General features: G+C 44.1%; 1 protein-coding gene across 1 annotated transcript in view; it reads right to left on the bottom strand.

Annotated features, from left to right (window-relative positions):
• Positions 1-22,871, bottom strand: part of LOC141386270 (uncharacterized) — a 354,962-nt gene extending 332,091 nt beyond the window's left edge. Inside the window, exon 1 of the mRNA XM_073954096.1 lies at positions 20,587-22,871. Coding sequence (XP_073810197.1) covers positions 21,415-22,860 — 1,446 coding nt within the window. The 5' untranslated portion in view covers positions 22,861-22,871 and the 3' untranslated portion in view covers positions 20,587-21,414. The remainder of the gene's footprint in view (positions 1-20,586) is intronic.
• Positions 22,872-23,119: the final 248 nt, after the last annotated feature.

The raw sequence follows: 23,119 nt of genomic DNA, 5'->3' as shown, positions 1-23,119 counted from the left end.
TCCAGTGAGCGGCAGTTCTGTACAAATGTATTGTTGAGGCCAGAGGTCAGAGGAGAATGGCTAGACTGGTTTGAGCGGATAGAAAGGCAATAGTAACTCAAAAAACACTCTGTAAAACCAATTGATGCAGAAGAGCATCTCTGAACACACTACACATCGAACCTTGAGGTGGATGAGCTGCAGCAGCAGAAGACCACACCGTGTGCCACGCCTGTCAGCTAAGAACAGAAAACTGAAGCTACAAATTGCACAGACTCACCAAAATTGGAAACTAGATGTTAAGAAAAACATTCCCTGGTCTGATATTTCTGCTGCGACTTTCGGATGGTGGGGTCAGAATTTGACATCAACAGCATGAAAGCATGGATCCACCCTGCCTTGTATCAATGGTTCATGCTGCTGGTGGTGCAATGGTGTAGGGGATATTTTATTGGCACACTTCGAGCCTGTTAGTACTAACTGAGCATTTTGTCATCACCAAAGCCTACCTGAATTTTGTTGCTGACCATGTCCATCCCTTTATGACCACAGTGTACCCACCTTCTGATGGCTACTGCCAGCAGGATAATGCACCCTGTCATAAAGCACAGATCATCTTAGACTGGTTTCTTGAACATGACAATAATTTCACTGTACTTGAATGGCCTCCACATTCACCAGATCTCAATCCAATAGAGCACCTTTGGGATGTGGTAGAACGGGAGATTCACATCATGGATGTGCATCTGACAAATCTGCAGCAACTGCATGATGCTATCATATCAATATGGACCAAAATCTCAGAGGAATATTTCAAGTACTTGGTTGAATCTATGCCATGAAGGATTAAGGCAGTTCTGAAGGCAAAAGGGGGTCCAACCTGGTAATAGTAAGGTATAATAAAGTGGCTGGTGAGTGTACACATATATACATATTTGATATACAGAATTTAAGCTGTTTGTGACTTATAGGTGTTAAAATACACCAGTATTGATAAAAAAACAACAATAAAATTATATATCAACAGTAGTTAAACTGATAGTGATAGAGCTAATTGAAATGCATATGTTAAAGTTTTGACTGTTAAGCATTTAAACATGGGATTAGTTTAATATTATCTTAAATACAAATAAAATGTGCTAAATTGTTATTGTGTATTATTTTGGCCATAATACTCATGTAGTAAAATTATAACTATTGTACTATTTTTTAATTCTATTCATATCAGCATTTTCATTAATAAGATTTTATTAAAATAAACTGGACAGTTCTTGGGATTTTATTAAAGAAATATGTGAAGTAAATAGTAATAAACATGCACTGATGTAAATAGTACCCAACAATCCCTAAAATTGCTACCAAACTGACTAATTTGCCTTTAACGTTAGTTTGCCACTATTTGATAACATACATATTGAGAATGTGAATTAAGATTGATCTCTATGAATAGGTGTGTATTAGTACAGAAACTACAAAATTTACTCATACAACTGAAATAACAGTTCTTCTTACCCAGCATTCTATGTATAATACACATGGATTTATCAACTGAACAAGTGTATATTATTTTATCTATTTATATTAGATCATTGTTTAGTCATCTAACTTTGTTGAAAAAAAAAAAAACATTTAGGAAATTTTTAGTAAACCAAATGTTAGTTTGAATGTAATTCTCCATAAAATTGCATATTTAGGCACAAATAAAGCAGCATTTCATCTTTGGATCCTCTAAAAAACATGTTTACATTTCTCAGACAGAGGGGGTCAAAATCTGGGTTGAGTGTCTTAAAGAAAAATGTTGGACAAAGCAAATGCAACATAATACAGCTTAAGCTGTTCTTAATGTCTTTCTGTACCCGTCACAGTAGGAGGGTGTTTAGTCGCGCATTGTTTATCATCAAACAACCTCTAATGAATCAGCCCACTTCAGTATTACAGAAAGCCGCTATATAAGGCCTTAAGGGAGGAAGGGGGATTTTTTCGTTTTCACAGTCCAGGCTGAATTTGACTGTAGACTGAGAGCTGTCATATCAATCTTAGGGCACACGGCTCTATGCTAATGTATAATTTATATGACACATTTTTACTGCAGCTGGTCATAATGCCATTATATTATTTGAATGTCTTGGGCTTCCCTCTGGAGACCCCCTATACAAATCAGGCCTGTCTCTCACCAAGCAGGGCCAAAGATTAATGACAAATGTGGCAAGGACAAATGAGAGCATCTGACAATATCTTGAGAAGTTTTGCATATGAACTGCCTCAGCAAATATCCTGATGCCCGGAAACAAAGGCATGTTCTCATATAGCCAGGAATGATCCTCGCTTTAACCACAAAAATAAACAAATAGATTACAGTAAAACCTCAGTGCTTTTGTCTTATGTGAGTGTAATTCCCCAACACATGAGTAAAGAGTCACTGAAAGTGTGAAACAATAGCATTCAAAATAATCTCAATGACAATATTCAATTTAAATGTACCGTCTTTGCTTATTTGCAGTCAGTTTTAAGCCTTTGTTATATAATCAATGTGAATAATCCCTAAAGTTGTGTCTTATTCAGTTATTTCTGTATATAATCAGTAAATTATTATTCAACAACTATTCAGAATAAAGATTTTTAAGAAAACTTTCATCTTATTTATTCTTTAGTTCATTTTAATGTAAGACATTTTAATGTAAGTATTCTAAATGAGTGGTTGCATGCACATAGTAATTTGCATTAAACACTCCCACACATCTCCATATAAGGGCTTTCCAAGCCACCTTTCCTTTAAGGTCTTTAATCACTGTCAATTATTTGTAGATCGGTACAAACATTTTTTCTCTTGGCAGTGACACTCTTAAACACAATAAAGATAAATTACAAACCTTTTATTAGCCACCTGTATATACGTAAATATTTGTTTTAACACAATTTTGAGTTGTTATATGTTTTAATATTCTTAATTAGTTATAATTTGACTTGTGGTAATATTATAATTTTCAAATATATTTAACAAATTAATAATTTATTGTTTATATAGTTTTTGTCATTAAAGGGACTCACTGGCGATCAAAACCAGTTCGAATCAGGCTTGGAAATCGGGCGCCAAATTGTCTCAGTCATTAAACTCGAGGGCTTACTCAATCAGGATAACAGAGCGGCAATTGATTTTGACTATTCTGACCAATCCTTTAGCCGCAGATGTACCGGGTACTTTTCAGCCAACTTAGTAAATGATTTAAACTAACAATGGGGCTTTACAGGATTTTCAGCGGGAAAACTCAACTAATTACCCTACAAGACTCTTGTGAGTGACTCCCCTACAGGGGTCATGTGCTCACCTTGGGGACATCCTGCTAGATGTACAATTTTATAGAGACAAAGACAAATTAATGCATATAAATGAAAGACAATCTTTTAAAATGTTATAACTAATGCAGATGTGTCTTTGAATAATATGCCATAGTTTTTCTCCTACGCTGTGTTTATTCCAACCAACCAGGTTAATCAGTGTGTTGTTTTAACCCTTATAGCGGATTAAAATGATCTGTATGTGTCTGAAATGTATGATGTCTGGTATTGAACAAAAACTACTCACTTTTGCAATACATTGGTTTAAATAAAAAACTAGTAGTACAAACAGTATTCGTCTTGTAACATTTGATGTAATATAGTTACAAACTTACCACGTGAAATCTACATGCAGTCTGTTAATGACTGACCCTTACTGCGATGGTACAGGTTGATGGACCAAACCAGGTCACTTTAAAATACCCTGCAACAAAGAAACATTGCTTTTAGCATTAGGTTGCTCGCACTCGCTGTTGCTCTCTGCCCCCTTGCGCCTGCTCGGACACCGCACCGCCATGCCACTGGGTCAACCACAAACTTTCCATGCAAACCTCTTATGTTTCAGGGCCACAAAACCAGACGAACTTCCGCAAACTGACTCTAAGCAATCTGTCACCTCAGTAACCCAGGACATCCGATCGCGAGTGAGGGAATCGTCATCAAAACGAGTCAACACCCTATCAGGAGCACCGTGCTTCCCCAAGGCCAGCCAGGTGAAGAAAACTCGACTCCCGCAATGGGCGCAAGTAACACAAACTAATGTTGTCTCTTTCCGATCTTGTGCAGATTGATCTTAAGCAGTTAAAGATGAGCCATATCTCTGCTTTTGTGGTTTCTCAGGTGTGATTCTAAGACCTAATAGGAAGTACTAGAATTAATATGGGACGTTGTCAACTCATTTTGCTTCCTTTAAACTGCCTCTGTGTGCATGTGTGAGTGTGTGCGTTTGTTTATTGTTTGCTTATTACGTAGTTTCATGTATAATAGTGTAGCTCAATAAATCTTTGTTCTCATTTTGCAAAAACTGTGTTCTTTTTTATGTAGATCTGTAGATCTTGTTACCTTGCTAAAAGTTAGCCCAATACGGTATGTTATTATCGTTGGCCATGGAAATAATATAAACAAGATAAATGCAATGTCTTCTATTTGCTGGACAAATTGTAGATAAAGTGTGAATCTTTTAATCTGATTCAGTCTGAGTCAATTGAGTCGAATCAATGATTAGAATATTCAAGATCCGGTTCATTGAAACAAGCTAATAAAACCTGATTGATCTTATAACATAGGTTGATCCCCTACAATAGTTTCTATATTTCAATCCTAATAAAAAGAAATGTATGTAACTTTAATTTCATATTAACTAAATATTTTCTTGGCAACTATCTAAAATAAAATATGTAAGCTATATATTAAAATAACAAATTCAGATTTTCATGATACATAAACAAATGGCAATGTTTAAAAGTAGAACATAAATGATGCCACTAAACTGAACAAAACTCAAACATTTTGCAGATTACTGCTGATGAAAATGATTAGTTTTTATCATGTTTTGGCCTGTACTAATTGATAGAACTGGACAAAAACATTTTGAGTAATAAAGATTGCTAAGCTGTATAATAAAACAAGCAGAATAGTGACTATTAAATTCAGTTTACCAAATGATAAGATATTTTCCTGCTTACTGAGACCTTCTCTATATGACTTAGCAACTTTTTCAAGTGATTTAGACCTGTGGTTCCCAAATTACGGGTTGCAGGACAATGACAGGGGCTCACTTGGTGATTTCCAAAAGTTGAATACATTTTATTAAACTAGAATTGGCCACAATTAAACACTGAACATGATTGTCAGTCTCCAAAATTAAACTAAGAATAGACTTATGCTGAAAATTTTGTGTCCACCAGTCTCTTTAGTTAAAGTTAATATTAAATTAAACAAATTGATAAATGACTATAAAAATTATATGGTTGTTAGACTGTTGCACTTTTTTTATGTTGTCAATATGCTTGTGTTTATATACGTCTATTGTTGTGTGTGCAACATTTGTATGTTTATAACCACCTCCAAGAAATATGGGGGCTGCAAGTCACTGTCATTGTTATTTTGTGGGTCACGGGCTGAAGGGTTTGGGAACCCCTGGTTTAGACAGCATAAATAACTAAAAATCCGCCATTAAATGAACTTCAAGATCCAGTCATGCACCCCTCACACACCTTGCCTAGATCCCCATGATTGCAGACAGAAACAGTTGAAGCTATTGATTGCTGGACTATTTATACAGCACACAAAAACACAGAGGTTGCGGAGTCTTGTGATACTGTTAGTAAGCATTATGACGTGGTTACCTTGCCTTAATTGCCTTCCGTCTTTGAACATTGCTTTGTTTTGTTTGTTTATTCCTGTCTGCTGCCTGTCTTTTTGACCATCTGCCTGTTTATCAACCACGACTCTGGATTGCCCGTATATATCTGTTTTGTCCTGTGTTGACTATTGCTTGCCTTAGCATTCTCTACTAAATAAACCTGCGTTTGGATCTGCACTCCCTTTATCCAAAGTCACTTCACATTACAGCAATATTGCTGACATATTAGTATCTCCATAATGTCCGCATATATGGGTTACTGACACAATTTTCAGATAGGTAAAAACGTTCGAGGTTACTAAAGTAACCTTTCGTTCCCCGAGGAGGGGAACGGAAGCACTATAAGTGGATTTGATTGTAAAATCCACGCATTGGGAGGTTCGGTTCAGAAGCTACTCGTCTGAAAGAGTATTGAACGGGCCAATTAAGAATGAATTGGCAGCGCAAGCCTGCGCAGGTGAGCGGCATAAGCAATCAACTGAGTATATAAGCTCACCTGGCGCAGCAGACGCTATCCTTTTTAAGCTGAAGAGACTTTCAACAGCTAAGGGACAGTCATTATGGCGACGGTGTATAGTGCTTCCGTTCCCCTCCTCGGGGAACGAAGGGTTACTTTAGTAACCTCGAACGTTCCCCTTCGGGGGGAACTTCAGCACTATAAGTGGATTTGATTGTAAAATCCACGCATTGGGAGCCCATTGAAAGCGCCATAATGACTGCACCTTACCAACACCCCCGATGAGGAGATAGTCAAGCAAGCGTGACGCACCCACATCATGGGGGGCGCGGTCCTCCAACGTGTCCCTGGCCCTAATTTATCCTACTTCAACAGAAGTTTTACGGATTTAAATATATTTTTTGGGAAGTCGTGAGCATCTAGATAATTCTAGGAAAATACGACAGTACGTTGGGAAGCGTGCAATCCCGATAGGGAGGACGCTGCGGAGGCCATCCGTTACCCAAGGGGGGATAGATGGCAGAATTACATATGGACTAGCCCTAAAAAGGGGGAGCACGCATAGCAAAAGAGTGGTTAGCGGGGAGGGAAGACACGGGTCCGCCCAGGGGGGGGGGACTTAACCGTGGCTGAATAAGCATATGGGATCGCCTAGTGGGGACCACGCATAGCAGGCACCTTTACCCAAAACGCGGGCTGACCAGCGGGCAGACCTACAACGTAGTGGGCCAGCAAGTGACTCCTCCGCTGAGTCAGTGCTGGGGGCCACGGAGGAATCTGCAGGGCTCACCTGACGGGGAACTTTACTGACAGATAAAAAGGCGCACGTATCTCCGTGTTAGGGAAAATGGCGCAGCAAGCGTGTTTCAACACCCTACCGAATTGTTTCCTCAATCACCAAGGGTTACCTAATACCCTTGAGGAAACCGGCTCCACTCGCAGATTGTAAAACCTTGCAAATGTGTTGGGTGTCACCCAGCCCGCAGCTCTACAGATGTCTGTTAGAGGGGCGCCGCGTGCGCGCGCTCGAGAGGATGCGAAGCTCCGAGTGGAGTGCGCACGCGCTCTCGGGGGACGCGGCTCATCTCGGCTCTGATAGTGAAAGAAAGGCATCCACAATCTAGTGGGAACTTATTTCGGTACGGCACTTCCCTGCTGCCGACCGCTATAACAGACGAAGAGCTGCTCAGATGATCTAAACTCTGAGTGCGGTCCGGATAATACGCAAAACGCGAACTGGACAATAAATAAGGGCTGGGTCTGCCTCCTCCGAGGGCAGCGCTTGCAGGCTCACTACCTCGTATTAAAACGGAGTGGTAGGAACCTTGGGCACATATCGCGGGCGGGGTCTCATACGTGAGAGAAGCCAGCCCAATTACAGGCACGAGTCACTGACCGAAAAATGCCTCCGGGTCCCCGACCCTCTAATCGATATCAACGCGACCAGCAGAGCTGTCTTCAGGGACAGAAATATACTGAGTCGAGGATCGAAGGGATCTGACGCGGCTTGTGTAGCGAGGGCGAGATCCTAAGAGGGTATGAGAGGGGGCGGGGTGGATTAATTCGCTTAACGCCCCGAGGAACCGGATGATGAGGTTATGCGTTCCCACGGTGCTGCCAGCCACCGCGTTATGAGAGCGGAGATGGCAGCCACGTAACCTTGAGTGTGGAGGGCGACAGCCTGCTCTCCAACTTCTCTCGGCGTAAAGAAAGCACAACGCTGATCTGGCAAATTACGGGGGTCTTCTCAGCGAGAGACACACCATTCAGTGAATAGACTTCACGTCAGGGCATAGGCGCGCTCGGGGAGGGGGCTCTAGCCCGAGTGACGGTATTAGCCACCGCAATCGGAGGTTACCTAAGTCTTCCTCGCGTCTAAAAATCTCTTCTAAAGATCGGCGAGGGTGCCAGGTGGTGCCCTGTCCCTGAGAGAGTAGGTGCTCTCTCGAAGGGACTGCCAGGGGAGGGCTATCGCGAGGGAGAGCTCTGACATCCAGGTCCGGTTGAGCCAGAGGGGCGCAACCAGCAACCTGTTCCTCGTCCTCCCTGACCATGCACAGTAACTGCGCGAGCAGGCTCACTGGGGGAAACGCGTATTGCGCGTGCCCCGAGGCCAGCTGTAAGCCAGTGCATCCGTGCCGAGAGCACTCGGTCAGGGAAAGAACAACTGGCAATGAGCGATCTCGGGGGAAGCAACAGATCGATCTGGGCTTCCCCGAATCGCGCCCATAGCAGCTGAACAGACTCGGGGTGGAGTCTCCATTCTCCAGGACGCAAGGCTGCCGTGAGAGCGCATCGGCTGCACGGTTGAGCTTGCCTGAATATGAATGGCGTGCAGCGATTTCAGCCGCGGATGACTCCAGAGGAGCAGACGGCGGGCGAGCTGAGACATGCGGCGAGAGCGCATACCCCCTATACGGCTGATATACGCCACCGCCGCCGTACTGTCCGTCCTGACCAGCACGTGTTGCCGCTCCAACACCGGAAAAAAACGGTGGAGAGCGGGGAACACTGCCAACAGCTCCAGGCGATATGCCAATGCAACTGGGTACCTTTCCACAGGTCCGCAGCCGCATGCCCGCAACGCACAGCCCCCCAGCCCGTGTTGGAAGCGTCTGCTGAAACGACAACAAGACTGGACGCCTGTTCTAGAGACACCCAGGCCTGTAGGAACGAGGGGTCGCTCCAAGGGCTGAGGGCGCGGCGACACAGCGCAGTAACAGAGACTCGGTGTGCGCGCGCGTGCCATGCGCGTCTGGGGACTCGATCGTGAAGCCAGTGCTGAAGTGGTCTCATATAGAATAATCCGAGCGGCATGAAGCGGCTGCGGATGCCATATGCCCCAGGAGCCTCTGAAATTGTTTCAGTGGGACCACTATTTTACTGTCGAGCTCTCTCAGACAGTACAGCATCAGCTGAGCGCGCTCTCCGGAGAGGCGCGCTGCCATGGTGACCGAGTCCAGCTCCAGCCCGAGAGAAGAGATCCTCTGCACGGGGGCGAGTTTGCTCTTTTCTCGGTTGACCTGAAACCCCCACAGGTGGAAGTGCCAGAGCACTTTGTCTCTGTGCATAATCAACTCTGTGCATAATCAAAAGAGAGGGCAATTCAGCCAGTCGTAAAGAAATTGAGTATGCAGATGCCCGCGAGCCGAAGGGGCGCTGAGGCACCCTCCGCGGACTTGGTGAGGACCCGCGGAGACAGAGAGAGCCCGAAGGGGAGGGCTTTGTATTGCCAAGCTCGACCTTCAAACGCAAACCGCAGAAACTGTCGGTGGCGAGGAAGAGTGGAGACATGGAAATACGCGTCCATCAGGTCTAATGCTGCAGACCAACCCAGAGGACGAACGCACCGGAGGATGCGCTTCTGCGTGAGCATTCTGAACGGCAGCTTGTGCAGGCAGCGGTTCAAAACGCGCAGATCTAGGATTGGCCGTGACCCACCGCTCTTTTTGGGCACGATGAAGCGTGGGCTGTAAAACCCGCTCACCATCTCGGCTGGAGGGAGCGGCTCGATTGCATCCTTCGCCAGGAGGACAGCAATCTCCTCTCGCAAGACAGGGGCGGACAGGGGGCTGACCCTGGTGAATACACACCCGTGACTTGGGGGGCCGTTTCGCGAACTGAATCGCATAGCCGAGTCTGATTGTGCGTATGAGCCACCGCGAAGAGCTGGCCCGCGCTAACCAGGCAGGCAGAGCTCTCGCTAATGGACTCATCGCTACAATCGCTGACATACCAGCAGTGGGGCAGCGCGGAGTGGGTGTGCTGATCCGGGAAGCTCGCGGGTCCCACGGAAAAGCTGGAGGTGAGATATTTGCTCTCACTCCAAACCCGAGCTCCGGAGGGGAGGCTCGAGGGGTGGGAGAAAGGAGACCGTCCTCCCAGCGCTCGTGAGCCACTGGCGAAACGCACCGAATCTGCAAGCTAGAAAGCATAGCGTCCCAGACTGGCAGATTTCGGGCTGTCACATCTGGGGAAGTGAAAAGTGCCCTTTCATAATGTTTTCATGGCAGTAAAAAGTGCCGTTGGAAATGGGGCCCCGCCCTCCAGCGGGGAAAGAGCAAGTTCCCTCTTCTCCAGATGGCCTGTCCCAGGGGCGCTTCGCGGTCCGTTGCCGGACTTAGCGGCGTTCTGGGCAGGGGGGCTGCCTGCTTCCGAGGTGCCCGACGCGCTCGCTTCGCCTTAGGCGTGAGCGGGGGCGGAGCAGCTCTCGTAGGCGGGCGCCTTCGGCGAGGAGCAGGTATGAATGGCACGGCGGGCGGAGCGGGCTACGGACCGCCGATAAGACATCACCCACCAACTGCTCTCTCACCGCCTTGAATTCCTGGGTGAATTCACAGACAGTGTCGCCGAACCTGGCTGGGGATATGGGGAAGTCAAGAAAGCGGACTTTGTCGACTTTGCGCATATCAGCCAGGGGTGGCGCTCCTGGACCACTAATGTGGACATCGTCCTCCCCAACGCACACGCAGCGGACTCAGTAGTCCGAAGAGCTAAGTCGGCGGCGGTGCGAAGCTCGTAAGCCTGGGTTGGACCCACCCTCGTGCAGCTCGGCCAGCGCCTGCGCTTGGTAGCGCTGGTAGGTGGCTATCGCATGCAAGGCGGAAGCAGCCTGGCCCGCAGCCATGTAAGCTCTAGCTCCGAGGGAGGTAGATAACTTACAGGCTTTGGATGGGAGACGAGGCGGACCCCGCCAAGAAGAGGCGCCGCGCGGATTTACCGCCATCGCGCACTCAACCTGAGGAATCGCCACATACCCCCTGGCTGTTTCACCGTCAAGAGTGGTTAGGGTGGAGGAACACGCAGCACGAGCAGAAAAAAGTGCTTTACAAGACCGCGTGAGCCTACTGTGCACCTCCGGGAAGAAGGGAACGCCCCTCTAGTCGGTCCGGCCACGGAGCTGGGGGATAAACCATCTCCAACCCACGGCCGAAGCAGCCCGGGAAAGCACGGCTAACATGTCCGTTTCAGGATCCGTAGTGACAGCGCTCACCAGCCCGAAGGGGGCGAGCGGGTCTGGATCATCATCGGACAATGAAAGCCCACCCTCCGATGCCGCGGTGGACATCTGGTCTCCGGTGTCATCGGGCGTAAGGGCTACCATCTGTTAGACGGATCGCTTCCCCCGCCCGAAGCTTGGATGGAGCGCTTAGAGGAGCGGGAGGTCCGCGGGCCCGTGGGCGACGGATTATCTCTCGCTGAAACCCTCAGATCTGCCCGAGTGCCCGCTGCAGAGCAGGGGACAACTGGGGTGGTTCGCCTTTTTGCAAAGGCTAACCGCGATCTTGCGCAACAGTCATGGCATCGCAATGACGACATGAACTGCCCGCGAGCAGCGCATTAACATGCTGGACCCCCAGACATGTAACACAGTGCCCGCGCCCATCATCCGAGGACAGGAAACCACCGCATCCAGAAACGCACAGTCGGAGCGCCGTCCTGATAAGGACGTGCTGCACGACTGTGTTGCTCTTTCTGTGAAGTTTGCAACTTTATACGCACCGCTCTGGAGGACCGGACCCAAAGAACGCCAGGCAAGGGAGAAACCCAGCTCGACCGTCTGCCACTGCGTGTACACACTCTGGACCGGGAGAATGCTCTCGTTCGCTCAGAATCGCTGGTCACAGCAGGAGGAACCCTCATCGACTCGATCAGAAGTCTCTGAAGCGAAAAGGATAGCGTCTGCTGCGCCAGGTGAGCTTATATACTCAGTTGATTGCTTATGCCGCTCACCTGCGCAGGCTTGCGCTGCCAATTCATTCTTAATTGGCCCGTTCAATACTCTTTCAGACGAGTAGCTTCTGAACCGAACCTCCCAATGCGTGGATTTTACAATCAAATCCACTTATAGTGCTGAAGTTCCCCCCGAAGGGGAACACATATTATGTATGTGTATTATAACTGTAGTCATAAAATAAGTTCTAACCTTTTACATTTTAGCTTTGTTGCCACAGACACCCATATATTAAATCATGAAATATTTCAAATGTTGTAGATGCTTTTGTTTTTGTTTTTTCAATATTTTTTGCATTCAAAATGTATCCTATATATTGTTACAGGGCCACATGAATGTGTCATAGAACATGGGACCCTACATATTCTTCCCTTGTGCCACTCCAAAAGTAAAAAGTTTTTATTAAGGTTGTTTTGTCCAGATGATGAAACTTTTCCCTCCTCACATCTCTAATAGTACTACTTATCCAATTGACATTAATGGTTGAGGGCATTTCTCCTCTGCTTCAGAGAGCGGTACACACAAAAAAAAAAAAAAAAGGAGAGAGAAATGTAGAGTGGCACAGGGAAATGACCCAATACCCGAAGGAGCAGAAAAAACAAGGTGAACAGGGTACAACAAGTACTAAGCCACATTTGAGAAAGGTGGAGGGCTGAGAGAAGCAAAGCCTGGAGACTTTGTTGGCAGAGATGAATTAGAGCACTGGAAATAGCCTTTTCTACCTTCCCACTGATACGGCCAGTTAACACACACTCTCTCTCACACACACATCTATCTCTCCTGCTTCTCATTGCAAACGTCCACAAAAAGACAGAGAAGGAGAGAAAGCATTGTATGAAGGAAGAATAGACTCTAGAGCATGTTCAATGTCATGGGTTCCCTGGAAATCTATTTTGCCATCCACAGACAGTATGATATGAGTGAAAATAATATGCCTGACCCCTTTGTACGCACACTTTGAGAAGTTTGTTAGACTGCGGAGTCCCATAATAACTTGCAGACCTCATGTATATTAAGTAGAAACTCGCCGCCTTTTATGATAAATTGCCGGTGTAATAGTGGGACACCTCTTTTGCATTTCAATACGAGTGGGTGTCAGATTGTTATTTCATTACCTGACGACACATTAGCTGACGGAATTTAATTTGCTATTTCCCGCTTTCTTTGATAGCCAGGTATCCACCGAGACCATATCCAAACACATGTGGTTTTAGGAGGGCTCAGATTTGAATTACTAAAGGAATACACACAGTTGTCAAATGTGTTCTATAGCCAATTTCAGAAATAAAGAAAAATGAATAAATAAGAAAAACTACATGCATGTACTCTCGCATACATCTGAACACCTTTAGAGTTTGGGTCAGCAGACCTTGAAATATTATATGAAAAAATAAAATAAAATAAAGATGCCACGGAGTGCTGGGTTTCTCGTAGCTGAGTAGACAGAAAATCAAGGTTTAATTCATTATTTGATAAAAATCTGAATGTCAATGAAACTAAGACATGGTAGGCTGGAGGAATATTCTGCCATTCAGCCCAACTCTCTCTTTCTCTCTCTCTCTCTCTCATTTCTTCTCTTCTAACCCCATGCCCTAATCTACAGTACAAACTCAGCGGTGGAATTCTTTACGCTTTACTTACTTTGAGTGGGGAAAAGAAGCCAAATAAAAGGTGCCTGTGCAATTAACAAATGACTTCTGCCTTTCTCGCCCCCTGCTTAATCTGTTTGTACCAAATCCAACTAATAATACATTAATGGAGAAAAAGATTATAGCGGATGAAATGAGACACTCAATGGAGGCAGTAATTACTCTCTCTGTAGTGCTCAATAGGCGTAGGCTGGATCAAAAAGCAGGCTGACGTGATACCTAGGAAACCGAGAGACTCTGCAATCCTTTGCCAAAAACGACTCCATTATGCGGCTCGCTGTAAAGGAGTTGTAATGAATGATTACACAGTTTTACTAAAATAGAGAAAAGAAACAAATTAGGCTCCTGAGTTTACCATGTTCCCCAGGTTGGAGGGTGAAATTTGAATAGAAGCGTATCGTTGAAAGTCAAAGGGTGATGGTCTTTCTTTGATTTATTGGCTATAGAGAAAGTTCAAAGGTGCATCTTGTGTTTATTCTGGAATATTTGAATTAAAATTTTATGCCTTTCACGATAGTGTGAGCGAACTCACAATAAATGAATTTCTTATGATTATGAGGAATCGTTTCCTTTGATCTTCACAGATAAAGCCTTGGAATGAAAATGTATTGTCAATTTCAGAATTCAAACGTTCCTCAAAAGCTATTGTTTGCGGTTAAGCAGCAAAATGACCCATTCTGGATTTCACTGATCTTGTCAATCACATGGAAGATTGACTACGCAATGGTGAAACAAGTAATAACCTTGAAAAATATTTCACCATTTTCCCGCTCAAATTGTAATTAAAGGAGCAAATAGAGGTTTCTTGTGCAATACATTTGCTGCCTTCATGCAGATTAGTTGAATGTTGTTTACTAGGAATTAGGGATGCTCACATTGACCGTTTAACCGTTAACCGAAAGGGTGCACTTTTGACCGATTAATGTTATCAGTTAAACGGTTTAAAATTATTATTATTATGATTATTAATATTTTCATTATTATATTGTCATTTAATAATAACATTAATATTATTAGTAGTATTGTTATATCCTTATACATTTTAAAATAATAAATAAATATGCGACACATATTTGTTAAGAACTCACGGTCCTTAACACGTGCATTGCACGTGATTACAGAGGTCGTGTGTTTTGACAGAAGCAAAATGAAGAGAGCAAAAAGAAGTACCGTTTGGGACCATTTTGACAGAAAGGCAGACGAAGTAACTTGCAAAATATCCAACGCGGTATTAAAATACAGCAGTAGTACAAGTACAATGCAATATCACCTGCGAACCAAACATCCACATGCATTCTGTGATGAACGACAACAAATGCTGCCCTCCATGTTATCAGGGAGAAGATGCGATGCACGGCGATCTGAAGAGATAACTCAGAGAATATGTTTAATGGTAGTTAAAGACATTTTGCTTATCAGTGTCGTATGTGGTGAAGGTTTTCAGGAGCTGCTGAGATTTATTGAACCGAATTACGATATTCCTTCGCGAGCTACTATTACCCGTAGAATCGAGACCTGTTTTGAGGAGAGAAAAATATCGCTCAAAACACAACTCAGTCGCGCAAAGTTTGTGGCCCTCACGACTGACTGCTGGACAGCCCTCACTACTGAAAGTTATATAACAGTAACTTGTCACTACATCGATGAGAGCTGGCAAGTTAAATCAGCTCTTCTAATAACACAGAGTATGGCAAACAGACATTTCAACCACAGCACACCCGCATCCAAAGCATTGGAAGCAAAACACGAGCAAATGCAACTTTCAAAACACCAGCTCATCCAGTCATGTAAGACACGATGGAACTCAGACACGATGGTGTGACATGTTCGGGAGGCTTCTTGAACAAAGGTGGGCTATTACAGCGGTTCTGTCTGACAGAACGATAACAAAAATGCAAGATGCCAGAACCCTCGAGATGCGAGACGAATACTGGCATATAATGGCTGAGATTGCACCAGTGTTGGAAACTTTAAAATGTGCAACCACAGTAATGTCGGCAGAAAAAAACGTGTCAATTTCCAACATTTACCCCATCACCTTCAGCCTCCTCAACACGCATCTGATGAGGGCCGAGGAGGATGAGTTCAAGGCGAAAGTTCTGCAGTCCTTAAGCGACCGCATGGGGGTAGATATTATTATATTTATTATTAATATCATTATTATTATTATTATTTTTATGCATTGTTTATAAGGATATTGTTTGGTTAAAGGTTGACACAGAGGAGTTCATTGCCAAACCAGCGCTGATTGCCTCTCTGCTGTATCCACGCCATAAACACCTCCGTTACCTTGCGCAAGCTGAAAAAGAAGCCGAGAAGGCGAAACTTATAAACATGTGCACTGCTTTAAAAACGGCCACGGGAGGCGATGAGAAAGCGGCGTCCGCTGTTGCCCACAGCACACAATTCAGCCAGAGCAATGCCATGATGTTGCTCCTTGGAGAAGATTATGCCACTCCACAAGAAGACAATGATCTTCCAGAAGCAGAGGTGGCCATTTATTTGAGAGACAATCCGCCCTCTTTGGATATGAATCCTCTTGACTGGTGGAAAGCAAATGAAAGGCGCTTCCCGGCGCTGGCCATTCTAGCGAGGCGGTATCTCTGTATTCCCGGGACATCTGTGCCATCTGAGAGGGTCTTTTCTGCCGCAGGATTAACTGTCAACAGGTTGCGCTCCCGATTATCCCCACAGCATGTAGATATGTTACTTTTTTTAAATAAAAATTAGACACTTTGTTGTTTGAGGTTGGCCTGTTTTTTATTTTACAGAGGGAAATATTTTTTTTTCGATGATTGGAAAGAACAACATAGCTAGGCTAGGTTCTTTAAAATAATCCAGTATGGTTTCGTTTAGTAGCCTAACCTACTCTTTTAATTTAATCAATTGAAAAATATTATGTGCAGGACTGCAGGCCATTTAGTTTATTCTGTTTAATTTATTTAGCCCTATATTCTGTTTTCTATGCTGTTGGAAACGCTGCTGGTGCATGAAAAATTTGTACCCAGGTTCTTTCTGTTGTTGATATGTTCTGTAATTTGCTGTTAGCACACGTTAAATAAATGTTTTTAAAAATGCAATATTTAATGTGTCAAACACTCGTCAATTCTTTTTTCTTTCAATCCTTTTTCATTAAATGACAATTTATTAATCAGTTAATATTGGGGAAAATAGCAGTTATCATTGGGAAAATTACCCGAAAGAGTATCCTTAAATCAAATGCCTAGGTCTATTTTCCATGGGCGATCTCAAATCAAGTGATCGATTTGAGATAGCCTGCTATTTGTATATGACGGAAGAAAAAAAAAACGCTAGACAAGCAGCATATTCCGGTTCTTAAAAGGTTCTGTCTGCGTTTTCGTTTCGTAATCTAAATTTGTCTTTTAAGTGAAAAAAGCAGGCCTATTTATTCTATTCTTTTTATTTTTTAGTTTATTCTTTTTTCTATGCAGTTGGAACCCCGCAGATGCGTGAATATGCTCCGTTGTTCTGTATACGGTTGCTCGCTTGTTAAAATAAACCTGAAAAAAACTAAATTTAATGTGTCACAAAATAGAAACGTGAATTATTATTATTTTTTAATTAAATATTAATTTAATATTAATCTGCCAGTTAACCGTTAATAACCGGTTACGAGCTGCGGTTGTCGGTTGGCAAAATTATCCGAAATGAGCATCCCTACTAGGGATGTGACAAGATCTCGTATGACGAGATGTCGTGAGATTAAATTGCGATGAGACTTCTTGTTGAGGTGAAAAGTTGTGTTGTGAGTTGTGATGTTATGACGGAGCGTGAGGTGAATTTAGCACTGAGGATTGAAGCCAGGATTTGATTTAAACTGCAAATCAAGTGCTTTGCACAAACCTGGCAACCCAGGCTGGGCTCGAGAGTTGCGCGTGTCACTCGGTTACTTGGGCGAATGTGACGTAACCAATTTTTTCAGCGGCTGCCACATCCAACAGAGGCATGTACATCTTTTAGCTGCTTTTTGCGACAGGATAAGATATACACATGACTGTTTGACACTATTGTCTTCACCTACAGAGTCTTCACACACAGAGTCGAGACACGCCTTCATCATCACCAAAGACACGTTTATACTGTCGGTGTGTGGTATCAATTTACATTAAAACAACTGTCTCCAATCAGTTCTTACTTTATACTTGCATTCAGTAGCTCAGAATTTGTGATGAGGCATGAATGAAATCTTGCAGAATCAAACTAAAACTGCTAAAATTTAAAAAACTAAATTCTTAAAATACATGAATTTTAAGTTCAATTTGTAGAAAGGAGTTCAATTACTTATGGGAAATTGTATCGAGGAGACCCAGTCAAGAGTTTATAGCTAAATATTTAGCAGTGTTTGCACGTCCTTTATAGCACAATTTATTTAAAAAATAAAAAAATAGAAATAAAATAATATTGAAATAAAATACCATTCATTAAATTTTTTAAAGGGACCTAAATTGTTTTGCAGTTTGTGATGTTTTTTTCTCAGTTAAATAAAAATCTATTTTCCATTCATATATTTGATCATACACTTTATAGTATAGGTTTATCACACCAACGGTCTGCTAGTTATTTTAAAGGAGCATTATAGTGCATTTACATGTTATGTTTAAATTGTTCTCCAATAACTGCATAGAAAATATGTGGCTTATATATATAAATGAAAAAAAGAAAATGGTAAAGTGAATATTCACAATGACAACAACAGCAAAAAAATAAAATAATAATAAAAATCTTGAGCAAAGTAATTGATAGACTTCTTTCAGCTTGGTGAACATACCTTTCGGGTTACCTTCACAGTAACCAGATACATTGTAAAGTGAATTCTTTAAAACTAGAGTGAAATGAAATAGTATCAAGCAGTGAAGTAGAAAACTTTCTCTCCCTAAAGATGATATCAAAAAAGAATGTGAAGGAGAAAATATCAGTGTAGCCCAAGCAAACAAAATTATATTTACAAAAGCGAAACAAAAATATTCCAACTACAATCAAAATAATTATTTGATAATGTTTATTTTAAATAAGAATTTGCACTATTATCTAGTAGTGTATTAACTGTCTAATATTAAGATATTTTTAGTACTCATAAAGTATGATCTTATTCAACATCAGTACACCTACCCAATACCTAAACCTAACTACTACCTTATTAATAATGATTAAGTTAATTAGCAGTTTGTTGAGATAACAGTGTTAGCTAAAATAATATGACAGATATATCAAATGAAGGTCCATATCTTTGGAGCTGCCTCTTCTTCAGGGTGCACAAATTTAGGCTTAAAGCATATCGCAAATGAGAAGTCATTTATATCATCTAGGATCAGAATTTGTATTGTAGAACTTTTATGTGGACAATGGAGTAACTAGTGTGAAAGATGCAGAGATGGCAATTAAGGTTGCTGATGAAGCAAGAAATCTTTGCGCAATGGGTGCTTTGCAATTGCAAAAATTCATGTCGAATGATGACACTGTCTTGAACAATACCCCTCCTACATCTGAGTTGCCAATGGAAAGAGCCCTTGGAACAAAATGGCAAAATAATTTAGATTCAAGTTCAATGTCAAATTGCAACAACAATCTGCTACTCGTCGCAGAATATTATCCACTGTTGCTTCAGTATATGATCCATTTGGATTTAGAGCACCTATTCTGTTTAATGGAAAGAGAAATTTGCAGGAGATATGCAAGCATGGGATGATTCCTTATTGAAGGAATTTCAGCTACAGTGGGAGCAATGGAAACAAGATTTTACCAACTTGCAATAAATAAATATACCAAGAACATATTTACCCTACAATTGTAGAAAAATTGTCAAAGCAAAGTTGCATAATTTCTTAGATGCTAGCACTTCCGGTTATGGCCAGTGCTCTTCTTTAAGACTTTGCAATGCAGAGAATGTGCACTGTGCTTTGGTTATAGGAAGGTCAAGAGTATCACCTTTTAAGGACATAACAATCCCCAGACTAGAATTGACAGCTGCAGTTATTTCTGTTGAAGTAAGAAATATTTCTGTTTTCTTCACTCTCCTATTGGTGAAGTTTTGTTTCCCCCTCTCCACTGTCGCCACTGGCTTGCATGGTTTATAGGAGAATTTCTGATGCATGAAGAGGAACTTTTATTATGTAATCACTATATAATCTGCCACTATTAAAATATAGAAATACACTGTTAAAACATATATAAATACATTCAAGTGATGCAGAGGAAAACACACAGACATGCAGGGCCTTATAATTGACGAAAACACACAAACATACAGAGCCTTATAATTGAGGGCCTTGAGGCATTGCAGGTCATGCGGCGAAGTAGAACATTCAGACAGAGCGTATGCAATACATTTAGACAAATGTATGTATTGACCAAGACAAAAACAACCCTCAACAAAATAGCATACATAAGGAGAATCATTTAGAAAGTATGGAAACAACATGATCATGTGCAAACACATGATTGTAAGCACATGCTATATGACCTTAAGAAATGTAAAAACAGAAAAACATACAGCCATTAATTAAAAAGCTAGGATACTATTGGAGTCGGGAAATTGCGTGACATGTCATGATGACTATGGGAAAAAACTGTATATAAACTGTGAGTTTTTGAACATTGGGAGGAGAGATCGATATACCGATGTAACAATAAACTGCTTCAACTTGAGAACTATGAAGACCTCAGCCTCTTTCTTGAAACTTAGAAGATGTTTGTCAAGATCCAGCGCAACTTTCCACAACAGGTTCAGGATCTGAAAAGCTACTCATCAATGAATTTGCTCTTCAGTGTTTGGACTCTCAATAATGACTTCAAACCACACTGAACTGTGCTAAACTGAACTGAAATTAAACACTAAAAACTGAACGTTCGAGGTTACAGAAGTAACCCTTCATTCCCCGAGGAGGGGAACGGAAGTGCCATAAGTGGATGAAATCCACGATGGGAGGATTCGGATCAGAAGCCGCTTGTCTGGAGAGTATTGAACGGGCCAATGAACGAAATCAATTGGCAGCGTAAGCTTGCGCAGGTGTGCGGCATCTGCAATTATCTCAGCATATAAGCACACCTGAAGCCAGCAGACGCCATCCTTTTCAGCTGAAGAGACTTTCAAACAGCTAAGGGACAGTCATTATGGCGATGGAGTATGGCACTTCCGTTCCCCTCCTCTGGGAACGAAGGGTTACTTCTGTAACCTCGAACGTTCCCCTTCGGTTGGGGAACTTCAGTGCCATAAGTGGATGAAATCCACGATGGGAGAAGTATGGAAAGCGCCATAATGACTGCACCTTACCAACACCCCTGATGAGGAGATAGTCAAGCAAGCGTGACGCACCCACATCATGGGGGCGCGGTCCTCCAACGTGTCCCTGGCCCTAATTTATCCTACTTCAACAGAAGTTTTACGGATTTAGATATATTTTTTGGGAAGTCGTGAGCATCTAGATAATTCTAGGAAATACGACAGTACGTTGGGAAGCGTGCAATCCCGATAGGGAGGACGCTGCGGAGGCCATCCGTTACCCAAGGGGGGGATAGATGGCAGAATTTACATATGGACTAGCCCTAAAAAGGGGGAGTACTCATAGCAAAAGCGTGGTTAGCGGAGAGGGAAGACACGGGTCCGCCCAGGGGGGGGGACTTAACCGTGGCGGAATGAGCATATGGGATCGCCTAGTGGGGATCACGCATAGCAGGCACCTATACCCAAAACGCGGGCTGACCAGCGGGCAGACCTACAACGTAGTGGGCCAGCAAGTGACTCCTCCGCTGAGTCAGTGCTGGGGGCCACGGAGGAATCTGCAGGGCTCACCTGACGGGGAACTTTACTGACAGATAAAAAGGCGCACGTACCTCCGTGTTAGGGAGAATGGCGCAGCAAGCGTGTTTCAACACCCTACCGAGTTGTCTCCTCAATCACCAAAGGGTTACCTAATACCCTTGAGGAAACCGGCTCCACTCGCAGATTGTAAAACCTTGCAAATGTGTTGGGTGTCGCCCAGCCCGCAGCTCTACAGATGTCTGTTAGAGAGGCGCCGCGTGCACGCGCCCAAGAGGATGCAACGCTCCGAATGGAGTGTGCACGTACTCCCGGGGGACACGGCTGACCTCGACTCGAATAAGCGAGTGAAATGGCATCCACAATCCAGTGGGATAATCTTTGTTTCGATACGGCACTTCCCTGCTGCCGACCGCCATAACAGACAAAGAACTGCTCAGATGATCTAAAATTCTGAGTACGGTCCACATAAATGCGCAGAGCGCGAACTGGACAAAGTAAAGAAAGGGCTGGGTCTGCCTCCTCCGGGGGCAGCGCTTGCAGGTTCACTACCTGATCTCTAAAGGGGGTGGTAGAAACCTTGGGCACATAACCGGGGCGGGGTCTCAGGATGACGTGAGAGTAATCCGGCCCGAATTCCAGGCACGAGTCACTGACCGAAAATGCCTCCAGGTCCCCGACCCTCTTGATGGAGGCCAACGCAACCAGCAGAGCTGTCTTCAGGGACAGAAATCTTAGAGATACTGATTCGAGTGGCTCAAAGGGATCGGATCGCAGACTCGTGAGAACGAGGGCGAGATCCCAAGAGGGCATGAGAGGGGGGCGAGATGGATTAATTCGCCTAGCACCCCTAAGGAACTGGATGACCAGGTTATGCTTTCCCACGGTGCCGCCAGCTACCGCGCTATGATAAGCGGAGATGGCGGCCACGTAAACCTTGAGAGTGGAGGGCGACAGCCTGCTGTCCAACTTCTCTTGAAGGAAAGAGAGCACAACACTAATCTGGCAATTTTGGGGGTCTTCTCTGCGAGAGACGCACCATTCAGTGAATAGACTCCACTTCAGGGCGTAGGCGTGCCTTGTGGAGGGGGCTCTAGCCTGAGTGATGGTATTAACCACCGCAGTCGGTAGGTTACCTAAGTCTTCCTCGCGTCTAGGGACCACACGTGGAGGTTCCAAAGATCGGGGCGAGGGTGCCAGATGGTGCCCTGTCCCTGAGAGAGTAGGTCCTCTCTCAAAGGGATCCGCCAGGGGAGGGCCGTCGCGAGGAGTGAGAGCTCTGATATCCAGGTCCGGTTGGGCCAAAGGGGCGCAACTAGCAGAACCTGTTCCTCGTCCTCCCTGACCTTGCACAGAAACTGCGCGAGCAGGCTCACTGGGGGAAACGCATACTTGCGCATGCCCCGAGGTCAGCTGTGGGCCAGTGCATCCGTGCCGAGAGAGCCCTCGGTCAGGGAAAAAAACAACTGGCAGTGAGCGTTCTCGGGGGAAGCAAACAGATCGATCTGGGCCTCCCCGAATCGCGCCCATATCAGCTAAACAGACTCGGGGTGGAGTCTCCATTCTCCAGGGCGTAACAGCTGTCGTGAGAGCACATCGGCTGCACGATTGAGCGTGCCTGGAACGTGAATGGCGCGCAGCGATTTCAGCCGCGGGTGACTCCAGAGGAGCAGACGGCGGGCGAGCTGAGACATGCGGCGAGAGCGCATACCCCCCATGCGGTTGATATACGCCGCCATACTGTCCGTGTTGACCAGCACGTGTTGCTGCTCCAGCACCGGTAAAAATCGGTGGAGAGCGAGGAACACTGCCAACAGCTCTA

Source organism: Danio rerio, chromosome 6 (genome assembly GCF_049306965.1).
Source record: "Danio rerio strain Tuebingen ecotype United States chromosome 6, GRCz12tu, whole genome shotgun sequence".
NCBI lineage: Eukaryota > Metazoa > Chordata > Actinopteri > Cypriniformes > Danionidae > Danio > Danio rerio.
The sequence above is the reverse complement of the archived record's forward strand: the minus strand, read 5'-3'. Positions and strand labels throughout refer to the sequence as shown.